This window comes from Oncorhynchus nerka, linkage group LG3, assembly GCF_034236695.1.
Source record: "Oncorhynchus nerka isolate Pitt River linkage group LG3, Oner_Uvic_2.0, whole genome shotgun sequence".
Lineage (NCBI taxonomy): Eukaryota > Metazoa > Chordata > Actinopteri > Salmoniformes > Salmonidae > Oncorhynchus > Oncorhynchus nerka.
In genome coordinates, this window is record NC_088398.1 from 35,159,832 (window position 1) to 35,183,910 (window position 24,079).

At 42.3% G+C, this 24,079-nt stretch overlaps 1 protein-coding gene across 1 annotated transcript in view; it reads right to left on the reverse strand.

Moving 5' to 3' along the window:
- The window catches only part of LOC115107163 (E3 ubiquitin-protein ligase MYCBP2), a 310,312-nt gene that overhangs the window by 195,787 nt on the left and 90,446 nt on the right, over nt 1-24,079 (reverse strand). The window contains 4 exon segments of the mRNA XM_029630721.2: nt 1,618-1,737; nt 13,715-13,810; nt 14,344-14,430; nt 22,788-22,933. Of these exon segments, the coding sequence (XP_029486581.2) occupies nt 1,618-1,737; nt 13,715-13,810; nt 14,344-14,430; nt 22,788-22,933 (449 nt within the window).

The following is a 24,079-nucleotide window of genomic DNA, read 5'->3' on the forward strand; positions in this document are numbered from 1 at the left end:
ATACTATGCATACTAACACTTTTTATAAGAAACATTTAATGTGTTGAAAATTCCAAATTGTTTGCATAGTAAACTTACACACAGCTCTGACACACACACACTTACCACCAGACATGCCACCAGGGGTCTTTTCACAGTCCCCAAATCCGGAACAAATTCAAGAAAGCGCACAGTATTATATAAAGCCATTATTGCATAGAACTCCATCTCATATTACTGAAATAAACTGCAAACCTTGTTTTTAAAAAAAGATAAAGCAACACCCCATGGCACATCGCCTCTCCCCTATTTGACCTATATAGTTTGTGTGTATGTATTGACATGTAGACTACGTGTGCCTTTAAAAAATGTGAGCTGTTCTTGTCAATTAATGTTGTGTTGTTTTTCAAGTTTTGGGTGGACCCCAGGAAGAGTAGCTGCTGCATTTGCAACAGCTAATGGGGATCCTAACAAAATACCCAATAACACTTTGTATTTAGGACAAATCGTCAATTGCTTTGCCACATTTTTTGAAGTATTATTTTAGTGCCTTGTTGCAAAATAATGCCTGTTTTGGACTATTCTTTATTCTGTACAGGCTTCCTTTTCACTATGTAATTTAGGTTTGCATTGTGGAGTACCTACAATGTTGTTGATCCATCCTCAGTTGTGTCCTATCACTGCCATTAAAGTCTAACTTTTTTAAAGTCACAATTGGCCTCAGTGAATTCCCTGAATGGTTTCCTGTATCTTTGTAATGGATGCCTGTATCTTTGTAATAACAAACTGTATTGATCCCTGGTCTTTGTGGTTGAATCTGTGCTTGAAATGTACCGCTCGACTGAGGGACCTTACAGATAATTGTTTGTGTAGGGTACAGAGATGAGGTAGTCATTCAATTCATTTTAACTATTATTGCACATAGTGAGTCCATGCAATAGTGAGTCCATGCATAGTGAGTCCATGCAATTTATGTGACTTGTTAAGTTCATTTTTACTCCCAAACGTATTTAGGCTTGCCATAAGTGGGTTGAATACTTGACTCAAGACCTTTCAGCTTTTTATGTTTATTTAATTTGCTAAAATATCAAAAAACATAATTACACTGACATTATGGGGTATTACGTGTAGACCAGTGCCCCAAAATATATATATTTAATCCACTTTAAGTTCAGGATGTAACAACAAAATGTGGAAAAAGTCGAGTGGTGTGAATACTTTCTGAAGGCACAGACTAGCTAAATTAGCTATGTTATGAACACAACTCATCTGCTGTCAATAGCAGAATATGACTTGAGAACAATTGTAATGACAGTCCCAAGACTGCCTGATTAGCAAGGATTAGTCTGTGTTTAATTTAATTGCGTATTAAAAATACAATTTGATATCATCAGGGTTTTCTCGAGCTTCCTAAAAAATGCTACTGAGGTAGCAACAGCAACCAAGGGGATGGGGCTTAGCGAAGGGTACATTCCTTTAACTATTTTTATTGAAAGACCTTTATGACCTATGGCTATTTGATATGTGGCCAGAAGACACTCCTCAAAACAAAGTCTTCCTCTTGTGCTCAAACACCACTGAGGAAGAGATCAAAGAGGAAGCAGGAAGTGAGTAATAGGGTGTTTCCGGGGGACCTACCTGAATGGTGGAATCCGCAGCTAACCTGCACAGCTCTCATCTCGCAGTCGAAGCGCACCGCCCCCGGGGGATAAGTGGTGATCTTACTGGCGTCCTTTTCCCCTCTCTCACTGTTCCCGTCTGCAAAGGCAAACAGGCCATCAGTCAGGTAGACAGAGGGAAGGAGAGAGCAGGGAGGAGAGAGGGGGGTGGGGATTAAGAAAGATTAAGAACTGTTGGTAGCTTCAGAGATGGGTGTCTCGATCGGGAACAGTAGTAGCCCTGGAGCAAGAAAGAGAGGGAAGCTGGCAGGAGCAACTGATTCTGAGAAAAAAGGGAGAAAAGGAAGGACAATGGTCATGCAAAAAGAAGGTAGAAATAAGGTAAAAGCTCTCAAAACCTCACAGAGCAGGACATTTGGTGGGGGGTTTGTTTCAACTTCAACTTCAATGTGAAGTATCACTTGCAGGTGCGTTTGACTCCTAACTACACAGCAACAGGATCCAGAGCTTAGTGCTGTTCTTTCCAGCTGCATTTATTTAAAAATGTTCTGAAAATAGTGTCATACCTGTTCTGTATAAAAGTGTAACGTGAGTTTGGTGTGTCAATGGCTTTCATAGGGGTCCTATTGTTTCAGAGGTCATCGTGGTGGATGAGAGGAACCGGGTGGATGAACACCCATGCATTAGTGATCATAGAACAGTGTTTCTCAACCCCATGTTATACCAAGGACTGACATGTTATGGTCTTCCTCTTTTTATACTGAACAAAAATATAACATAACAATTTAAAAGATTTTACTGAGTTACAGTTCTTATAAAGAAGTCAGTCAATTGAAATAAATTAATTGGGCTATCTATGAATTTCACATGAATGGAAATGTAGATATGCATCTTTTGGTCAGACATATAAAAATAAAAAAGCAGGGTTGTGGATCAGAAAACCAGTCAGTATCTGGTGTGACATCCATTTTCCTCATGCACTGCGACACATTAAGATTTAATGTCACATTCACAAGTACAGTGAAATGCCATTCTTGCAAATTCAAAACCCAACAATGCAATAATCATTAACAATTTATTACTAGATAAAAAAAACTTGAGAAATAAGAATAGAAAATATGAAATACAAAGTACATAAGTAAGCATACTATATACAGGAAATATTTAAAAAGTCAGTTCCAATACCATATATACAGGTTCAGGGTATACTGGAGTGATGGAGGTAAATATGTGTAGGGGTAAGGAGATAAGGCAACAGCGTATAAGATAACAGAGTAGCAGTAGCTTGTATGCGAGTGGGTGAGAGGCAGTATAAAATAATGTACATATTATGTGCGAGTGAGAAAATGGAGTGTTTGTGTGTTGGAGTGACAGTGTTTGTGAGTGTGTAGGAACCTGTGAGTGTGCATAGAGACAGTGCAAAGATTGAAATAAAAAGGTAAATAAAAGACAGAAGGTTAACTCCGATAGTCCGTGTATCTATTTGGTTAGCTATTTATTAGTCATATTTCTTGAAGCTGTTCAAGAGACTGTTGGTGTCAGGATTGATGCACTGGTACCTCTTGCCATGCAGCTGCAGAGAAAATAGTCTATGTCTTGGGTGGTTGGAGCCTGAATTCTTCAGGCCTTCTTTTCACACTGCCTGATATAGAGGTCATGGATGGCAGGGAGCCCGGCCCCAGTGATATACTGGGCTGTCCACATAACCCTCTATAGTGCCATGCGATCGAGGTCAAAGCTATTGCCATACCAAGCAGTGATGCAGCCAGTCAATATGCTCTCAATGGCACAGCGGTAGAACCTTTTGAGGATTTGAGGGCCAACGCCAAACTGTTTCAACCTTCTGAAGGGGAAGAGGCACGGTCACCCCTTCACTACTGTGCGTGTGTTTAGACCATTTTAAGTCTTTAGTGATTTGAACACCGAGGAACATGAAGCTTTCTAGCTGCTCCACTGCCGCCCCGTTGATGTGAATGAGGGCGTGCTTGTCCCCCAGTTTCCTGTAGTCCACGATCAGCTCCTTGGTATTGCTGACATTGAGGTGTTGTTTCTCTGGCATCACACTGCCAGGTCACTGACCTCCTCCCTGTAGGATGACTCAGTCACCAATGACCAGGCCTACCACCGTCGTGTCGTCAGCGAACTTGATAATGGCGTTGGAGTCGTGCGTGGCCACAGTCCTGGGTGAACAGCACAGGAGGAGACTAAGCACACAACCCTGTGGGATCCCTGTGTTAAGTGTTAGGGTGGCAGAGGTGAGGTTGCCTACCCTCACCACCTGGGGTTGGCCAATCAGGAATTCCAGGATTCAGTTGTAGAGGGAGGTGTTCAGACAGAGTCCTAAGCTTGGTGACGAGCTTGGAGGGGACAATTCTGTAGTAAATGAATAGCATTCTCACTTAAGTACTCAAAAAATATACAATTGTATTTGACACAAGAATCAAAAACAACAGGTGTAGACAGTACCGTGAAATACTTACAAGCACTTAACCAACAGTAGAGCAAAGAAAAATACACCCCCCAAAAAAAAAGAAATACAAGTAACAGATAATTAAAGAGCAGAAGTAAAACAACAATAGGGAGGCTATACAGACGTGGCAAAAAGTTTTGAGAATGACACAAATACACTGCTCAAAAAAATAAAGGGAACACTAAAATAACATCCTAGATATGAATGAATTAAATATTCTTATTAAATACTTTTTTCTTTACATAGTTGAATGTGCTGACAACAAAATCACAAAAATTATCCATGGAAATCAAATTTATCAACCCATGGAGGTCTGAGTCACACTCAAAATTAAAGTGGAAAACCACAGTACAGGCGATCCAACTTTGATGTAATGTCCTTAAAACAAGTCAAAATGAGGCTCAGTAGTGTGTGGCCTCCACGTGCCTGTATGACCACCCTACAACACCTGGGCATGCTCCTGAGGGATCTCCTCCCAGACCTGGACTAAAGCATCCGCCAACTCCTGGACAGTCTGTGGTGCAACGTGGCGTTGGTGGATGGAGCGAGACATGATGTCCCAGATGTGCTCAATTGGCCAGTCCATAGCATCAATGCCTTCCTCTTGCAGGAACTGCTGACACACTCCAGCCACATGAGGTCGCGCATTGTCTTGCATTAGGACGAACCAGGGGCCAACCGCACCAGCATATGGTCTCACAAGGGGCCTGAGTATCTCATCTCGGTACCTAATGGCAGTCGGGCTACCTCTGGCGAGCACATGGAGGGCTGTGAGGTCCCCCAAAGAAATGCCACCCCACACCATGACTGACCCACCGCCAAACCGGTCATGCTGGAGGATGTTGCAGGCAGCAGAACGTTCTCCACGGCGTCTCCAGATTCTCACATCTGTCACATGTGCTCAGTGTGAACCTGTTTTCATCTGTGAAGAGCACAGGGCGCCAGTGGCGAATTTGCCAATCTTGGTGTTCTCTGGCAAATGCCAAACGTCCTGCACGGTGTTGGGCTGTAAGCACAACACCCACCTGTGGACATTGACATATAGCATGTCACTTAGTTAAATATAGGATATAATGCTATTATAAAGGTAAAGCATCAAGGGGAGAGGGTGTGATCGTGTACCCGAATTCGCACCCCTCTTGAGGCGAAAGGAAAATGTTACTTTTATAGTTTCCATCTACTGAACCCTGGTCCATGGACATGGTCCTGGTCCTCACATGTCTGTGAGGTATATGCTGACTAATCCAGCAGTTAGTTCATTTGTTCATTTAAATACTGAACAAAAATATGAATAATATTAACATGTTGACTGTTGGTCCCATGTTTTATGAGCTGAAATAAAATATCCCAGAAATGTTCCATACATAAGCGTTTTTCTCTCAAATGTTGTGCACAAGGGGTCTGAGGATCTCATCTCGGTACCTAATGGCAGTCAGACTTTTCTATTCAGTGTCAATACCCACACTCTCAACCTCACAAACATCAACTGTGGGGTGGAAGAGGGAAAGATCCTAGTATATAACAATCCTAATGGGTTAACCAGTGTGACATACTCATCTCAATTAAGAATAGTCTCTTTCACATCTTCCATCTGCACTTTCCTCTAAAACGTAGTTTATTGCTTCCAAATATAACCACAGGGCACCGACACCATCAATTTATACCGATTAGTGACTATCCATGGAGGATATTTCAAATGCACCCTGTTCAGATATAAACAACTTAATTATTTCATTTATGGCTATAAATACTCTATTGAAAGCCTATGCTGATGTCTGGGATGACGTGAAATAAGCGTAATTGGTGTCAGAAGTCGATCCGTCACATCTTCTATCTGATCTACCTATCCCATAATTGTTGAGGCGCTATGACAACACCTACTGTTTCATCTGCATCTAATTCTGGTGTCAGACGACGGCCACTGAAAGAAAAATCTACTCTCCTGCTTAGAGATTGTTGTTCAATCGAGTTAAACTGATATTGATTTTTCTTTAACAAAAGTACTGTGTTGCCGTCCTGTGTAACAATCATGCTGTTTAGCTTCTTGATATGTCACAACTGTCAGGTGGATGGACTAAAGTGCCGAATAGGAAGAACAATTAATGTAACAGACACTCAATTGTTTCCTTTTCTCTCTCTCCCCCGGTTCACACTTTGTATTGATACTAATGCACCAAAGAAAGAGGAAACCTATTTAGAAGGGTCTTTGCTGAAAGGGGCAATCTGCAATTCAAACACTTGCAAATCAGTCATCGTTTAGGGAAACAGCTGGGTGATGGGGCTGGAGAAACATTACCACTCAAATTCATAGGTCAGAGCTATGGATGGAAGACTGGCTTTAAAAATTATAGTTTTAACCATGTTTTTGACCATGCAATATAGTGTTTGTTTACAATTGCATTATTTACAAACAAAGGAGTGAAACATTGCTTATATTTTGGTTTCTGATGGGGTTACACAAAGCATGAGGCCTTTATAAGTTATATTTTTAAAGTATCATGAAGTACAAAAAATAAATGTAGTAATGACTGTCACAATTACAATTGACAATTTAATGGCATTTGAAAAATCAACAATTCAACATGTTGTTAATTGCCTTGACGAAGGTCTATCTTGCATTTGTTCGTCATTATTTTGTTTGTCATTATTTTGTTTGTACAGTGCATTCAGAAAGTATTCAGAACCCTTGACTTTTTCCACATTCATTCTAAAATGGATGAAGTTTTATCCCTCATCAATCTACACACAATACCCAGTAAGTTTTTTTACAAACGTTTGCAAATTTATTAAAAATGTAAAACTGAAATACCAAATTTACATAAGTATTCAGCCACTTTACTATGTACTTTGTTGAAGCACCTTTGGCAACGATTACAGCCTGGAGTCCTCTTGGGTAATGCTACAAGCTTGGCATACCTGTATTTGGAGAGTTTCTCCCATTCTTCTCTGAAGATCCATTCAAGTTCTGTAGGTTGGATGGGGTGAATCGCTACACAGCTATTTACAGGTCTTTCGAGAGATGTTCGATCAGGTTCAAGACCGGACTCTGGCTGGGCCACTTAGGACGCTTAGGGTCATTGACTGGGGCAAAGGCAGATTTTCATCAAGGATCTCTCTGTACTTCTCTCCATTCATCTTTCCCTCAATCCTGACTAGTCTCCCAGTCACTGCTGCTGAAAAAAATCCCACAACATGCTGCCATCACCACGCTTAACTGTAGGGATGGTGTCAGGTTTCCTCCAGACCAGACGCTTGGCATTCAGGCCAAATAGTGTAATCTTGATTTCATCAGACCAGAGAATCTTGTTTCTCATGATCAGAGTCCTTTAGGTGCATTTTGGCAAACTCCAAGCAGACTGTCATATGTCTTTTACTGAGTGGCTTCAAGCTGGCCACTCTACCATGGGTGTCCTTCTGGAAGGCTCTTCAATCTCCACAGAGGAACTCTAAAGCTCTGTCAGAGTGACCATCAGGTCACCTCCCTGACCAAAGCCCTTCTACCCCCGATTGCTCATTTTATCAGGGTGGCCAGCTCGAAGAAGAGCCTTGGTGGTTCCATTTAAAAATGATGGAGGCCACTGTTTTTGGGGGCCTTCGATGCTACTTAAATATTTTGGTACCCTTCCCCAGATCTGAGCAACGACACAATCCTGTCTCTGAGCTCTACAGACAATTCATTCAAAATCATGCGATGGTTTATCTCTGACATCCATTGTCAACTGTGGGAACTTATATAGACAGCTCTGTGCTTTTCTAAATCATATCCCATCAATTGGGATATACCACAAGTACCAACCACAGGTGGACTCCAAGTTGTAGAAACATCTCAAGGTTGAACAAAGATATACTTGAGCTCAATTTGTTATAGTAAAGGCTGAATTCTTATGTAAATCAGGCATTTAAAAAAAACGATATATATAAATTAATTTTCACTTTGTCATTATGGGTTATTGTGTAAAGATGAATGAGGAAAACACTTTATTTAATCAATTTCAGAATAAGGCTGTAACAAAATGTGGAAAAAAAGTGAAAGGCTCAAAGTTTGGACACGTAATTCAAGGCCTTTTCTTTCTTTTTCTTTTTTTAGAACAACAGCGAAGGCATCAAAACTATGAAATAACAGGGTTTAATGTAGTAACCAAAAAAGTGTTATTTATATACAATATATTTGAGATTATACAGTCGCGCTACCCTTTGCAGTGCCTTGCGGTTGGAGGACAAACAGTTGCCACACCAGGCAGTGATGCAACCCCTCAGGATGCTCATGATGGTTCAGCTGTTGATTCCATGTGTGTTATTTCATAGTTTTGATGTCTTCACTATTATTCTACAGTTGTGGCCAAAAGTTTTGAGAATTACACAAATATTAATTTTCACAAGATCTGCTGCCTCCGTCTTTAGATATTTTTGTCAGATGTTACTATGGAATACTGAAGTATAATTACAAGCATTTCATAAGTATCAAAGGCTTTTATTGACAATTACATGAAGTTGATGCAAAGAGTCAATATTTGTAGTGTTGACCCTTCTTTTTCAAAACCTCTGCAATCCGTCCTGGCATGCTGTCAATTAACTTCTGGGCAGCCCAGTCTTGCATAATCAATGCTTGGAGTTTGTCCGAATTTGTGGGGTTTTGTTAGTTCACCAGCCTCTTGACGATTGACCACAAGTTCTCAATGGGATTAAGGTCTGGGGAGTTTCCTGGCCATGGACCCAAACTATCGATGTGTTGTTCCCCGAGCCACTTAGTTATCACTTTTGCCTTATGGCAAGGTGCTCCATCATGCTGGAAAAGACACTGTTCATCACCAAACTGTTCTTGGATGGTTGGGAGAAGTTGATCTCGGAGGATGTGTTGGTACCATTCTTTATTCATGGCTTTGTTCTTAGGCAAAATTGTGAGAGCCCACTCCCTTGGCTGAGAAGCAAACCCACACATGAATGGTCTCAGGATGCTTTACAGTTGGCATGACACAGGACTGATGGTAGCGCTCACCTTGTCTTCTCCGGACAAGCTTTTTTCCGGATGCCCCAAACAATCGGAAAGGAGCTTCATCAGAGAAAATGACTTTACCCCAGTCCTCAGCAGTTCAATCCCTGTACCTTTTGAAGAATATCAGTCTGTCCTGATGTTTTTCCTGGATAGAAGTGGCTTCTTTGCTGCCCTTCTTGACACCAGGTCGTTCTCCAAAAGTATTCGCCTCACTGTGCGTTGCAGATGCACTCACACCGGCCTGCCCTTTTTGTGCAAAGCAATTATGGCGGCACATGTTTCCTTGCAGGTAACCATGGCTGACAGAGAAAGAATGTTCTAAGCACCACCCTCCTTTTGAAGCTTCCAGTCTGTTATTCGAACTCAATCAGCATGACAGAGTGATCTCCAGCCTTGTCCTCATCAACACTCACACCTGTGTTAATGAAAGAATCACTGACATGATGTCAGCTGGTCCTTTTGTAGCAGGGCTGAAATGCAGTGGAAATGTTTTGGGGGGATTCAGTTCATATGCATGGCAAAGAGGGACTTTGCAATATATTGCAATTCATCTGATCACTCTACATAACATTCTGGAGTACATGCAAATTGCCATCATACAAACTGAGGCAGAAGACTTTGTGAAAATTAATATCTGTGTCATTCTCACAACTTTTGGCCACGACTGTACAATGTAAAACAAAAAATAGTTTTAAAAGATAATAAAAACACTTGAATGAGAAGGTGTTCATAAGCTTTTGACCGGTAGTGTAGTGTAGTGTAGTGTATATATATGTTTGGGGTCACTTAGAAATAGACTGACGAGTTTCAGAAGAAAGTTCTTTGTTTCTGGTCATTTTCAGCCTGTAATCGAACCCACAAATGCTGATGCTCCAGATACTCAACTAGTCTAAAGAAGGCCAGTTTTACTGCTTCTTTAAAAAACAGTTATCAACTGTGCTAACATAATTGCAAAAGGGTTTTCTAATGATCAATTAGCCTTTTAAAATGATAAACTTGGATTAACTAACACAACATGCCATTGGAACACAGGAGTGTGGGTGCTAATAATGGGCCTCTGTAGGCCTATTAGATATTCCATTCAAAATCTGCCTTTTCCAGCTACAATAGTCATGAACAATGTGTCAATGTATTTCTGATCAATGTTATGTTATTTTAATGGACAAAAAAAGGTGCTTTTCTTTAGAAAACAATGACATTGCTAAATGACCAAACCTTTGAACGGTAGTACATATATCACAATTCCAGTGGGTCAGAAATGTACATACACAAAGTTGACTGTGCCTTTAAACAGCTTGGAAAATTCCAGAAAATGATGTCATGAATTTAGAAGCTTCAGATAGACTGATTGACATAATTTGAGTCAATTGGAGGTGTCCCTGTGGCTGTATTTCAAGGCCTACCTTCATACTCAGTGCCTCCTTGCTTGACATCATGGGAAAATCTAAATAAATCAGCCAAGACCTCAGAAAAAAATGTAGACCTCCACAATTCCGGCTCATTCTTGAAGAGCAATTTCCAAATGCATGAAGGTACCACATTCATCTGTACAAACAATAGTACGCAAGTATAAACACCATTGGACCACGCAGCCGTCATACTGCTCAGGAAGGAGACGCGTTCGTTCTCCTAGAGATGAACGTACTTTGGTGTGAAAAGTGCAAATCCCAGAACAGCAGCAAAGGACCTTGTGAAGATGCTGGAGCAAACAGGTACAAAAGAATCTATATCCACAGTAAAAAAAAGTCCTATATCGACATAACCTGAAAGGCCGCTCAGCAAGGAAGAAGCCACTGCTCCAAAACCGCCATATAAAAAGCCAGACTACGGATTGCAACTGCACATGGGGACAAAATAATATTTTTTGGAGAAATGTCCTTGTCTGGTGAAACAAAAATAGAACTGTTTGGCCATAATAACCATCGTTATGTTTGGAGGAAAAAGGGAGGTGTCTTGCAAGCCGAAGAACACCATCCCAACCGTGAAGCACGGGGGTGGCAGCATCATGTTGTGGCGGTGCTTTGCTGCAGGAGGGACTGGTGCACTTCACAAAATAAATGGCATCATGAGGTAGGAAAATTATGTGGCTATATTGAAGCAACATCAAGACATCAGTCAGGAAGTTAAAGCTTGGTTGCAAATGGGTCTTCAAAATGAACAATGACCTCCAGCATACCACCAAAATGGCTCAAGGACAACATAGTCAATGTATTGGAATGGCCATCACCAAGCCCTGACCTCAATCGTATAGAAAATGTGTGGGCAGAACTGAAAAGGCGTGTGCGAACAAGGAGGCCTACAAACCTGACTCAGTTACACCAGCTCTGTCAGGAGGAATGGGCCAAAATTCACCCAACTTATTGTGGGAAGCTTGTGGAAGGCTACCCAAAACATTTGACCCAAGTTAAACAATTTAAAGGCAATGCTACCCAAAACTAATTCAGTGTATGTAAACTTCTGACCCAATGGGAATGTGATGAAAGAAATAAAAGCTGAAATAAATCACTCTCTCCACTATTATTCTGACATTTCACATTCTTAAAATGAAGTGGTGATCCTAACTGACCCCAAAAAATTGAATTTTTACTAGAATTAAATCAGGAATTGTGAAAAACAGTTTAAATGCATTTGGCTAAGGTGTATGTAAACTTCTGACATCAACTGTGTATCATATTAATGCAAAAGCAGCTTTATGCTGAGAGCCCAGTGTTTCTTCTACTATTACTTGAGCGAGACGCCCTGGCCTGAACCCAGACCTGTTTGTGTGTATGTTTGGGCTAAACAGCAGATTTGGGATCTGGCTAAGGAGGATGGTCTACGGTAGTTAATCTCAACTGGTTTTGCCTCGGGACCCAAATTGAACCAGGTTGTCTCAAACGCAGACACCTTAACTATACTGAAGAAAAATAATTCAGAGATCAAATTATGAAAAACTGAGTTTAAATGTATTTGCCAAAATTGTATGTAAACTTCCGACTTCAACTCTGTGTGCGTGCATACACACGTATATACATATATACATATACACTGCTCAAAAAAATGAAGGGAACACTTAAACACAATGTAACTCCAAGTCAATCACACTTCTGTGAAATCAAACTGTCCACTTAGGGAGCAACACTGATTGACAATAAATGTCACATGCTGTTGTGCAAATGGAAGAGACAACAGGTGGAAATTATAGGCCATTAGCAAGACACCCCCCAATAAAGGAGTGGTTCTGCAGGTGGGGACCACAGACCACTTCTCAGTTCCTATGCTTCCTGGCTGATGTTTTGGTCACTTTTGAATGCTGGCGGTGCTTTCACTCTAGTGGTACCATGAGACGGAGTCTACAACCCACACAAGTGGCTCAGGTAGTGCAGCTCATCCAGGATGGTACATCAATGCGAGCTGTGGCAAGAAGGTTTGCTGTGTCTGTCAGCGTAGTGTCCAGAGCATGGAGGCGCTACCAGGAGACAGGTCAGTACATCAGGAGACGTGGAGGAGGCCGTAGGAGGGCAACAACCCAGCAGCAGGACCGCTACCTCCGCCTTTGTGCAAGGAGGAGCAGGAGGAGCACTGCCAGAGCCCTGCAAAATGACCTCCAGCAGGCCACAAATGTGCATGTGTCTGCTCAAACGGTCAGAAACAGACTCCATGAGGGTGGTATGAGGGCCCGACGTCCACAGGTGGGGGTTGTGCTTACAGCCCAACACCGTGCAGGACGTTTGGCATTTGCCAGAGAACACCAAAATTGGCAAATTCGCCACTGGCGCCCTGTGCTCTTCACAGATGAAAGCAGGTTCACACTGAGCACATGTGACAGACGTGACAGTCCTGAGACGCCGTGGAGAACGTTCTGCTGCCTGCAACATCCTCCAGCATGACCGGTTTGGCGGTGGGTCAGTCATGGTGTGGGGTGGCATTTCTTTGGGGGGGCCGCACAGCCCTCCATGTGCTCGCCAGAGGTACCGAGATGAGATCCTCAGACCCCTTGTGAGACCATATGCTGGTGCGGTTGGCCCTGGGTTCCTCCTAATGCAAGACAATGCTAGACCTCATGTGGCTGGAGTGTGTCAGCAGTTCCTGCAAGAGGAAGGCATTGATGCCATGGACTGGCCCACCCGTTCCCCAGGCCTGAATCCAATTGAGCACATCTGGGACATCATGTCTCGCTCCATCCACCAACGCCACGTTACACCACAGATTGTACAGGAGTTGGCGGATGCTTTAGTCCAGGTCTGGGAGGAGATCCCTCAGGAGATCATCCGCCACCTCATCAGGAGCATGCCCAGGCGTTGTAGGGAGGTCATACAGGCACGTTTAAGGACATTACATCAAAATTGGATCAGCCTGTAGTGTGGTTTTCCACATTCAGCTATGTAAAAAAAAAGTATTTAATACAAATATGATCTAGGATGTGTTATTTTAGTGTTCCCTTTATTTTGTTTGAGCAGTGTATATACATACATATATATATATATATACACACACATAATTATGATCCGGTGTCGATATGAGTCTTACTTTTCAAGGGAGAGAGAGGAGAATGGGTGGGCGGGCGGCTGTGTAAACGAGCAGGACAGCCTGTTTGGTGGGTGTGAGACAGACCAAAGAGGGGCGGGGCCCGTTTGAATTAAGGATAGTGAATTGGAAGACCGGCTGTTGTACCTGTGTGCTTGTCCCGCTTATGCCTTAGGGGTCTGAGTCTGACTAGGGCCTGCTCACGCTGGTTCATTAATATGGGGCCAGGGAAAACAATGGGGCCTGGGAGGGAGAAAGAAACTTTCACATGCATGGACACAGAAGGGTCACAGATTGGGAGAGATACACAATTGTCACACTGCAGCATAACAACTACTAAAACGATAGCATAACACACTGCAAAATCACAAACACACACAAGCCAACGGGAAAAATCGCAAGGGCAAAACACTGAAATATGGGAAACACAATAATAGCAAGGACCAGGTCAGAGCACTGTCTTTCCATGCCTGTATTGTTTATGGCCCCACCCAGGTCACTGCACCCATCAACACACACACCAGCCACCAAACCTAAACTAGCAAACACACACACCCTCCCCTTGTCACGATTCCCTCCTAGTAGTTGATGTTTTGGCTTTCCTCCTCCCCAATCACCTTCCACTATCCCCTTATATCCTATCCCCTATTCCCTACCCCTTTGTCCCAATCCCTTTCCATCCCATATTTCTTCCCTGCTTCAGCCTTTTCTCCATCCCAAACACAAACCCAACCCTATACCCTACACCGTATCCCCTATCGATTCCTTGCCCGTACCTCGTCCCTCTTCCAGCCGGTGTCGGCGGTTGATCCGCTGACGTTTCTCCTCCTGCCGGATCTGGATGTGCTCTTCGATGTTGACTCCTGGGGGGGACAGGCACAGCTGAAACACACACCGCCCCGCGGGAGAGAGAACCAGGTGGAAGAGAGACAGAGACAACACACAACGTGGATGAATGGAGGGAGGAGACGACGACATGGAGAAGCGATGCATCTTCACATAGGATAGAATGACGTACACCCATTGCCTTGAAACTGACATGAGGTCAGTTTCCTGTTTCATTAGCCTCGACATCCTAACTAAATCACGCTAAATTGTTTAACATTACTAATTTAGTCTGGCATCCTCCAATAGAGGCACTTGGCCTGGCAAAAAAAAGTCCTATCAGAAATTATGGGCTGGTTGGTCTGATGATGTGATCTGCTTACAAATACATTTCATACAAAAACCCTCATTGCAGATGAGTACAAATTGATTAAATGTCCGGGGGTATCGTTGAACGGGGCCACAGTGTCTCCCGACCCTTCCTGTCTCAGCCTCCAGTATATATGCTGTAGTAGTTTGTGTGTCGGGGGGCTAGGGTCAGTCTGTTATATCTGGAATATTTCTCCTGTCTTATCCGGTGTCCTGCGAGAATGTAAGTATGCTCTCTCTAATTCTCAATTTATTTCTCTCTCGGAGGAGGAACTGAGCCCTAGGACCATGCCTCAGGACTACCTGGCATGATGACTCCTTGCGGTCCCCAGTCCACCCGGCCGTGCTGCTGCTCCAGTTTCAACTGTTCTGCCTGCGGCAATGGAACCCTGACTTGTTCACCGGACGTGCTACCTGTCCCAGACCTGCTGTTTTCAACTCTCTAGAGACAGCAGGAGCAGTAGACATACTCTCAATGATCGGCTATGAAAAGCCAACTGACATTTACTCCTGAGGTGCTGACCTGTTGCACCCTCGACAACCACTGTGATAATTATTATTTGACCCTGCTAGTCATTTATGAACATTTGAACATCTTGGCCATGTTCTGTTATAATCTCCACCCGGCACAGCCAGAAAAGGACTGGCCACCCCTCATAGCCTGGTTCCTCTCTAGGTTTCTTCCTAGGTTCTGGCCTTTCCAGGCAGTTTTTCCTAGCCACTATGCTTCTACACCTGCAATGCTTGCTGTTTGGGGTTTTAGGATGGGTTTCTGTACAGCACTTTGTGACATAAGCTGATGTAAGAAGGGCTTCATAAATAAATTTGATTGATTTAAATCAATTTGATTGATTAAATGACGGCAATGCCAGACTGGATTGGTGAAGTGAAATAATAGTGCAATATAACGAGACTCAGTTTGAATTCCAAGGCTACAGTTTCACCCCCTTATCCTAGATCTAAGGGGCAGCATCGATCTTGAGCTATGGATGAAGAAAAACAAGACAGACGTGATACTAGCTAGCTGAAGTCGGAAGTTTACATACACTTAGGTTGGAGTCATTAACCTCTTGAACCTATGGGGGCGCTAATTTCATTATTGGATAAAAAAAACGTGCCCGTTTTAAGCGCAATATTTTGTCACAAAAAGATGCTCGATTATGCATATAATTGACAGCTTTGGAAAGAAAACACTGACGTTTCCAAAACTGCAAAGATATTATCTGCGAGTGCCACAGAACTGATGCTACAGGCGAAACCAAGATGAAACTTCAAACAGGAAATGAGCAGAATTTTTGAGGCTCTGTTTTCCATTGTCTCCTTATATGGCTGTGAATGTGCCCTGAATGAGCCTACGCTTTCTGCCGTTTGCCCAAGGTGTCTGCAGCATTATGACGTATTTGTAGGCATATCATTGGAAGATTGGCCATAAGAGACTACATTTACCAGGTGTCCGCCCGGTGTCCTTTGTCTAAATTGGTGCTATGAGGCTATGATTACACTCCCGGATACGGGATTGCTCGACGCAAGAAGTTAATAAAGTCCAGTTACAGCCTCTTTTGACAAAGTAGAAATTAATAATATGTGAAATTATTTTCTATATTCCTAAACAAAAGCACCAGTACAATAACAATTGTAAAGGTTTAATTCCATAAATAAATTGCATATTCATTTAATTTTACATTCATCATGTTACTATTACTAATTGCTTTAGTAGCCATAACAATGCTGCTGTGCGAGTGGTCATGTACTGAATGCATGGACAACATGGATATCTAGGAAAAAGTATACATTTGGAAATAGAGCTTCACCTCTTGAATTATGAGTTATTTGACAAAGGTAAGTGCAACAGAAACTGCCGAACATGCTCTTTCTGATACTATATAGAAATCAAAACGTTTTACCTGCATGCGACTCTGAAGGAGGATATGATTAAGTGATGCTCCTCTCCATGTAAATAACAAGATGTGCCCATTTCTTCATGTACAATTTGACAACTGATAGGCCTAATATTGTCACTGATCAGATTGTCAATTTAATTACTTACTATGTGTGACATTATTTTTGGTATAGTTTAGATGTAGTTTCGATGGGCCAGCTGTGAAGGCTGACTGGCATCGTTTGTTTTCTGCTCATCAACTTGGATAGAGTCAAGGATATGTTTTGCAATAACCTAAAGGCCTACTACAACACAGCATGTTTTAATTTCCCTTACAATAAATTGGATTAGTAATGGAGCTACAGTAAATAAAAGAGTCAAGAACGATATCAACCCGCAAGGTGCTCGGTCAAATTATTAACATGATAAATAGGCATAACAAACTCATCATTACACTATTACTGTTCTAAATTAAATCTACCTCTTCACCCTCATCATTCAGTTAGAAATCATTTCAATTCAATTGTAAAGTAACTTGCACAATTATCGCCCATTCGGTCTATTTCTCATTCACTCAGTGGGCTGGCATCGTTGGCTTCGCTGAATCGAGTCAAGGATATATGTTTAACATTATTCTAAAGGACTACTGCAGTAGCATGTTTATGTTGCCCTTACAATAAATTAGCTTAGTAAGAGTTAGTTAATAAAACAGTTCCATAAGTTTCTTTTTACAAAGTAAAACTTAAGAGAATGGTATCAACCCCCAAGGAGCACTGTCAAAATGTTTGCTGCTGATAAATAGACTACAGTGTCATGGGTTTGTTATGCCTATCTAAATTAAATCAACCTCTTTACCCTCCTTATTTTCAGTTAGGCCTAATTTAAATTAGATTTTAAAGGTGCCAATACAGCCCATTCAACAATTTGTCATTCATTCAGTGAGAAGAGAAAGGCGCATTAGCGCCTGGCTGGGTACCAATGTCCTACAGCACATTGTCTTGGTGGGTTAAGTTAGGAATAGGTGTGAAACAAGGTTCTGAACCTTTTTCTGTTTGTGATTTCTGGAAAATGAGAAGTGTAAAATACAAACATTTAGGAACTCAGGGAAGGCGCTGGACGTAGCATTTTTTTGGGGCTGATATTTTTTTAGGGCGTTGGCCTACGGCGGTTCTAGTGTTAAATTCAGATTGGGGAATACATATTTTTTACTCAGACACCTGCGACCCATTCAAAACTTCCTGCGACCCAAACCACCAGTTGAGAATCGCTGGTCTAGGGCAGGGCAGTAATTGCGGCTCAAGGGCCACATCGGGATTTAAAAATTCAACGGAGGGCCTAATTTTTTTTATGTTATCGTTGGAAAGAAAACTGAAATTGCTCTGTTGGTCCTAACCGCAAATAGCAGACAGAACCGTGGTTACATGAGTTACCTCTATGCTGTTATTTGGCTTGCGCCTGGTCTCGGGAAAACATTGGCTGAGACACGTAGCTATGGTAAAGCAGTATGCTGACATGGAATGACAGACAAAATAGAAATAAAAGAAGCGGACAACAGCAATGGCTTGTAACTCGTGACAGAGTGCCTTCAGTAAGTATGCACACACCCCTTGACATTTTACACATTTTGATGTGTTACAGCCTGAATTTAAAATGGATTCAATTTTGATTTTTTGTAACTGGCCTACACACAGTACCCTATAATGTCAAAGTGGAATGATGTTTTTCAAAATATTTACAAATGACACTCAACAAAAATATAAAAACGCAACATTTTCAAAGGCTTTACTGAGATACAGTTCATATAAGGCACTCACAGTCAATTTAAATAAATGCATTAGGCCCTAATCTACGGATTTCACATGACTGGGAAAATGATCATACGCATCTCTCGGTCACAGACAGCTTAAAAGAAAAGGGCTGGAGCGTGGATCAGAAAACCAGTCAGTATCTGGTGTGACCACCATTTGTCTCATGCAGCACGACATATCCTTTGCAAAGTTGATCAGGCTGTTGATTGCGGCATTGGAATGTTGTGCCGCTCCTCTTCAATGGCTGTGCGAAGTTGCTGGATATATGCAGTACATGATCCAGAGCATTCCAAACATGCATCTGTGGCTTTGTGTTGTGTGACAAAACCGCACATTTTAGAGTGGCCTTTTATTATCCACAGCACAAGGTGCACCTGTGTAAGGATCATGCTGTTTAATCTGCTTCTTGATATGTCAAACCTGTCAATTGGATGGATTATCTTGCCAAGAAGAAATGTAAAGAGATTTTTGAGAGAAATCAGCTTTTTGTGCGTATGGATAATTTCTGTTGCATTTATATTTTTTGTTCAGCGTAATTAAAATTTAAAATCTGAAATATCTTGAGTTCATAAGTATTCAACCCCTTTGTTATGGAAAGACTAAATGAGTTCAGGAGTAAAAATGTCCTTAAGTCACTTAACTTAACTTTTTTGCCCGCTTTGAGGACAATACAGTGCCACTGACACGGCCTGCAACGAAAACATGCGGACTCTCCTTCACTGCAGCCGAGGTGAGTAAAACATTTAAACGTGTTAACCCTCGCAAGGCTGCAGGCCCAGACGGCATCCCCAGCCGCGCCCTCAGAGCATGCGCAGACCAGCTGGCCGGTGTGTTTACGGACATATTCAATCAATCCCTATACCAGTCTGCTGTTCCCACATGCTTCAAGAGGGCCACCATTGTTCCTGTTCCCAAGAAAGCTAAGGTAACTGAGCTAAACGACTACCGACCCGTAGCACTCACTTCCGTCATCATGAAGTGCTTTGAGAGACTAGTCAAGGACCATATCACCTCCACCCTACCTGACACCCTAGACCCACTCCAATTTGCTTACCGCCCAAATAGGTCCACAGACGATGCAATCTCAACCACACTGCACACTGCCCTAACCCATCTGGACAAGAGGAATACCTATGTGAGAATGCTGTTCATCGACTACAGCTCGGCATTTAACACCATAGTACCCTCCAGACCCTGGGTCTCGACCCCGCCCTGTGCAACTGGGTACTGGACTTCCTGACGGGCCGCCCCCAGGTGGTGAGGGTAGGCAACAACTTCTCCATCCCGCTGATCCTCAACACTGGGGCCCCACAAGGGTGCGTTCTGAGTCCTCTCCTGTACTCCCTGTTCACCCACGACTGCGTGGCCACGCACGCCTCCAACTCTATCATCAAGTTTGCGGACGACACAACAGTGGTAGGCTTGATTACCAACAACGACGAGACGGCCTACAGGGAGGTGGTGAGGGCCCTCGGAGTGTGGTGTCAGGAAAATAACCTCACACTCAACGTCAACAAAACTAAAACTAAGGAGATGATTGTGGACTTCAGGAAACAGCAGAGGGAACACCCCCCTATCCACATCGATGGAACAGTAGTGGAGAGGGTAGTAAGTTTTAAGTTCCAAAGCACCTTATACCACCCACCACTGCGACTTGTATGCTCTAGTCGGCTGGCCCTCGCTACATATTCGTCGCCAGACCCACTGGCTCCAGGTCATCTACAAGTCCATGCTAGGTAAAGCTCCACCTTATCTCAGTTCACTGGTCACGATGGCAACACCCATCCGTAGCACACGCTCCAGCAGGTGTATCTCACTGATCATCCCTAAAGCCAACACCTCATTTGGCCGCCTTTCGTTCGAGGCTTTCGTCGAGACTTTTATCTCCCTCACCAACTTCAAACATCAGCTATCCGAGCAGCTAACCGATCGCTGCAGCTGTACATAGTCTATTGGTAAATAGCCCACCCATTTTCACCTACCTCATTCCCATACTGTTTTTTTTATTTTTTTTATTTACTTTTCTGCTCTTTTGCACACCAATATCTCTACCTGTACATGACCATCTGATCATTTATCACCCCAGTGTTAATCTGCAAAATTGTATTATTCGCCTACCTCCTCATGCCTTTTGCACACATTGTATATAGACTGCCCATTTTTTTTTTCTACTGTGTTATTGACTTGTTAATTGTTTACTCCATGTGTAACTCTGTGTTGTCTGTTCACACTGCTATGCTTTATCTTGGCCAGGTCGCAGTTGCAAATGAGAACTTGTTCTCAACTAGCCTACCTGGTTAAATAAAGGTGAAATAAATAAAAAATAAAAAAATACACATCACAGACAAACTGAATTGGTCCACTCACACAGACAGCATTGTGAAGCAAGGCGCAGCAGCGCCTCTTCAACCTCAGGAGGCTGAAGAAATTCGGCTTGTCACCAAAAGCACTCACAACCTTCTACAGATGCACAATCGAGATCATCCTGGCGGGCTGTATCACCGCCTGGTACGGCAACTGCTCCGCCCACAACCGTAAGGCTCTCCAGAGGGTAGTGAGGTCTGCACAACGCATCACCGGGGGCAAACTACCTGCCCTCCAGGACACCTACACCACCCGATGTTACAGGAAGGCCATAAAGATCATCAAGGACAACAACCACCCGAGTCACTGCCTGTTCACCCCGCTATCATCCAGAAGGCGAGGTCAGTACAGGTGCATCAAAGCTGGGACCGAGAGACTGAAAAACAGCTTCTATCTCAAGGCCATCAGACTGTTAAACAGCCACCACTAACATTGAGTGGCTGCTGCCAACTGTCATTGACACTGACTCAACTCCAGCCACTTTAATAATGGGAATTGATGGGAAATTATGTAAAATATATCACTAGCCACTTTAAACAATGCTACCTAATATAATGTTTACATACCCTACATTATTCATCTCATATGTATACGTATATACTGTACTCTATATCATCTACTGCATCCTTATGTAATACATGTATCACTAGCCACTTTAACTATGCCACTTTGTTTACATACTCATCTCATATGTATATACTGTACTCGATACCATCTACTGTATCTTGCCTATGCTGCTCTGTACCATCACTCATTCATATATCTTTATGTACATATTCTTTATCCCCTTACACTGTGTATAAGACAGTAGTTTTGGAATTGTTAGTTAGATTACTTGTTGGTTATTACTGCATTGTCGGAACTAGAAGCACAAGCATTTCGCTACACTCGCATTAACATCTGCTAACCATGTGTATGTGACAAATAAGATTTGATTTGATTTGATTTTAAGAAGTTGCATGGACTCACTCTGTGTGCAATAATACTTTTTAACGTGATTTTTGAATGACCACCTCATTTCTGTACCCAACACATACAAAAACAGATTCAACCACAAAGACCAGAGAGATTATCCAAATGCCACTTAAAGGGCACCTAAAAAAATAAAAGCAGACTGTGAATATCCCTTTGAGCATGGTGAAGTTATTAATTACGCTTTGTATGATGTGTCAACACACCCAGTCACTACAAAGATACAGGATCAACAATGTGTTGGTTACTCCACAATACTAACCTAATTGACAGAGTGAAAAGGATGCCTATACAGAATAAAAAATATTCCAAAACATGCATCTTGTTTTCAACAAGGCACTAAAGTAATACTGCAAAAAATGTCCTGAATAAGAAGTGGTATGTTTGGGGCAAATCCAATACAACACATACTGAGTACCACTCTCCACATTTCAATTATAGTGGTGGCTGCATCATGTTATGGATATGCTTGTAATCATTAAGGACGGGGGAGTCTACACTGGAGTTGCTATCCAAGAAAGTTAATGTTCCTGTTTTTACTTAAATCTGCTTGAAAATCTATGGCAAGACTTGAAAATGGTTGGCTAGCTATGATCAACCACCCAATTCACAGAGCTTGAAGAATTTTGAAAAGTATTACGGGCAAATATTGTACAATCAAGAAGTGCAAAGCTCTTATAGACTTACACAGAAAGACTCACAGCTGTAATCGCTGCCAAAGGTGACTAACATGTATTGACATGGTATGAATACTTATGTAAATGAGATGTTCAATACATTTGCAAAAACTTTGTCATTATGGGGTATTGTGTGTAGAAGGGTGAGAAGAAATGTCATACATTTTGAATTCAGGCAGTAACAACAAAATATGGAATAAGTCCAGGGGTGTGAATACTTTCTGAATAAACTATATACAGTGTGAAAAAGGTTGTGACTGTTTGAGAGTAAGTACAACAAACATGAGCATGCAGATATATTGAACAACTGTTATTGTGTGTTGTACCTAGTAGTAGATCGAGTGGTATCATCTCCTTGACAGCGTCAAAGATGCCCCTCTGTCTGACCTCCTGTCCATCAAGCTCCCTGGCGCAGGCTTTGCAGCAGCCACACGCTGAGCAGCCAGACTCCCCAGAACCACAGCCACAGATACTGAGTGGGAGAGAGAAAGAGAAACACAGATAAAACATCAATACAAACAAACGACAGACCAGACCAGACCGAACGACCAGACAAGACAAACCAAAGCATACAAAAAGACACACAAAACCAAATATCAGTTAATCTGATCCGCATTCAAACCACGCTTGGGATGGTGTTCCTCGTGTTGCAAGCTTCCCCCTTTTTCCTCCAAACATAAATTGGTCATTACTGCCAAACAGTTCTATTTTGTTTTATCAGACCAGAGGACATTTCTCCAAAAAGTACGATCTTTGTCCACATGAACAGTTACAAACTGTCGTCTGGCTTTTTTATGGCAGTTCTGGAGCAGTTCCTTGCTGAGTTGCATTTCAGGTTATGTCGATATAGGACTTGTTTTATTGTGGTATTTAGATACTTTTGTACCTGTTTCGTCCAGCATCTTCTGGGATCAATTTGCACTTTTCGCACCAAAGTACGCTCATCTCTAGGAGACAGAATGTGTCTCCTTCCTGAGCGGTATGACAGCTGCGTGGTCCAATGGTGTTTATACTTGCGTACTATTGTTTGTACAGAGGAACGTGAAACCTTCAGGCATTTGGAAATTGCTCCCAAAGACGAACCAGACTTGTGGAGGTCTACACTTTTTTTGTAGACCTTGGCTGATTTCTTTTGATTTTCCCATGATGTCAAGTAAAGAGGCACTGAGTTTGAAGGTAGGCCTTGAAATACATCCACAGGTACACCTCCAATAGACTCAAATGATGTCAATCAGCCTATCAGAAGCTTCTAAAGCCATGACATAATTTTCTGGAATTTTTCAAGCTGTTTAAAAGGCACTGTGTATGTAAGCTTCTGACCCACTGGAATTGTGATACAGTGAATTATAAGTTAAATAATCTGTCTGTAAACAATTGTTGGAAAAGTTACTTACTGCTTGTTAATAAGGAATTTGTGGAGTGGTTGAAACACGAGTTTTAAATGACTCCAACCAAAGTGTATGTAAACTTCCAACTTGTGAATGTTGACCTGTTTATAGGTCTTTCTCACATCGGCTATGGAGAGCGAGATCACACAGTCGGTCGGAACAGCTGGTGCTCTCATGCATGCTTCAGTGTTGCTTGCCTCAAAGCATAGAAGTAATTTAGCTCGTCTGGT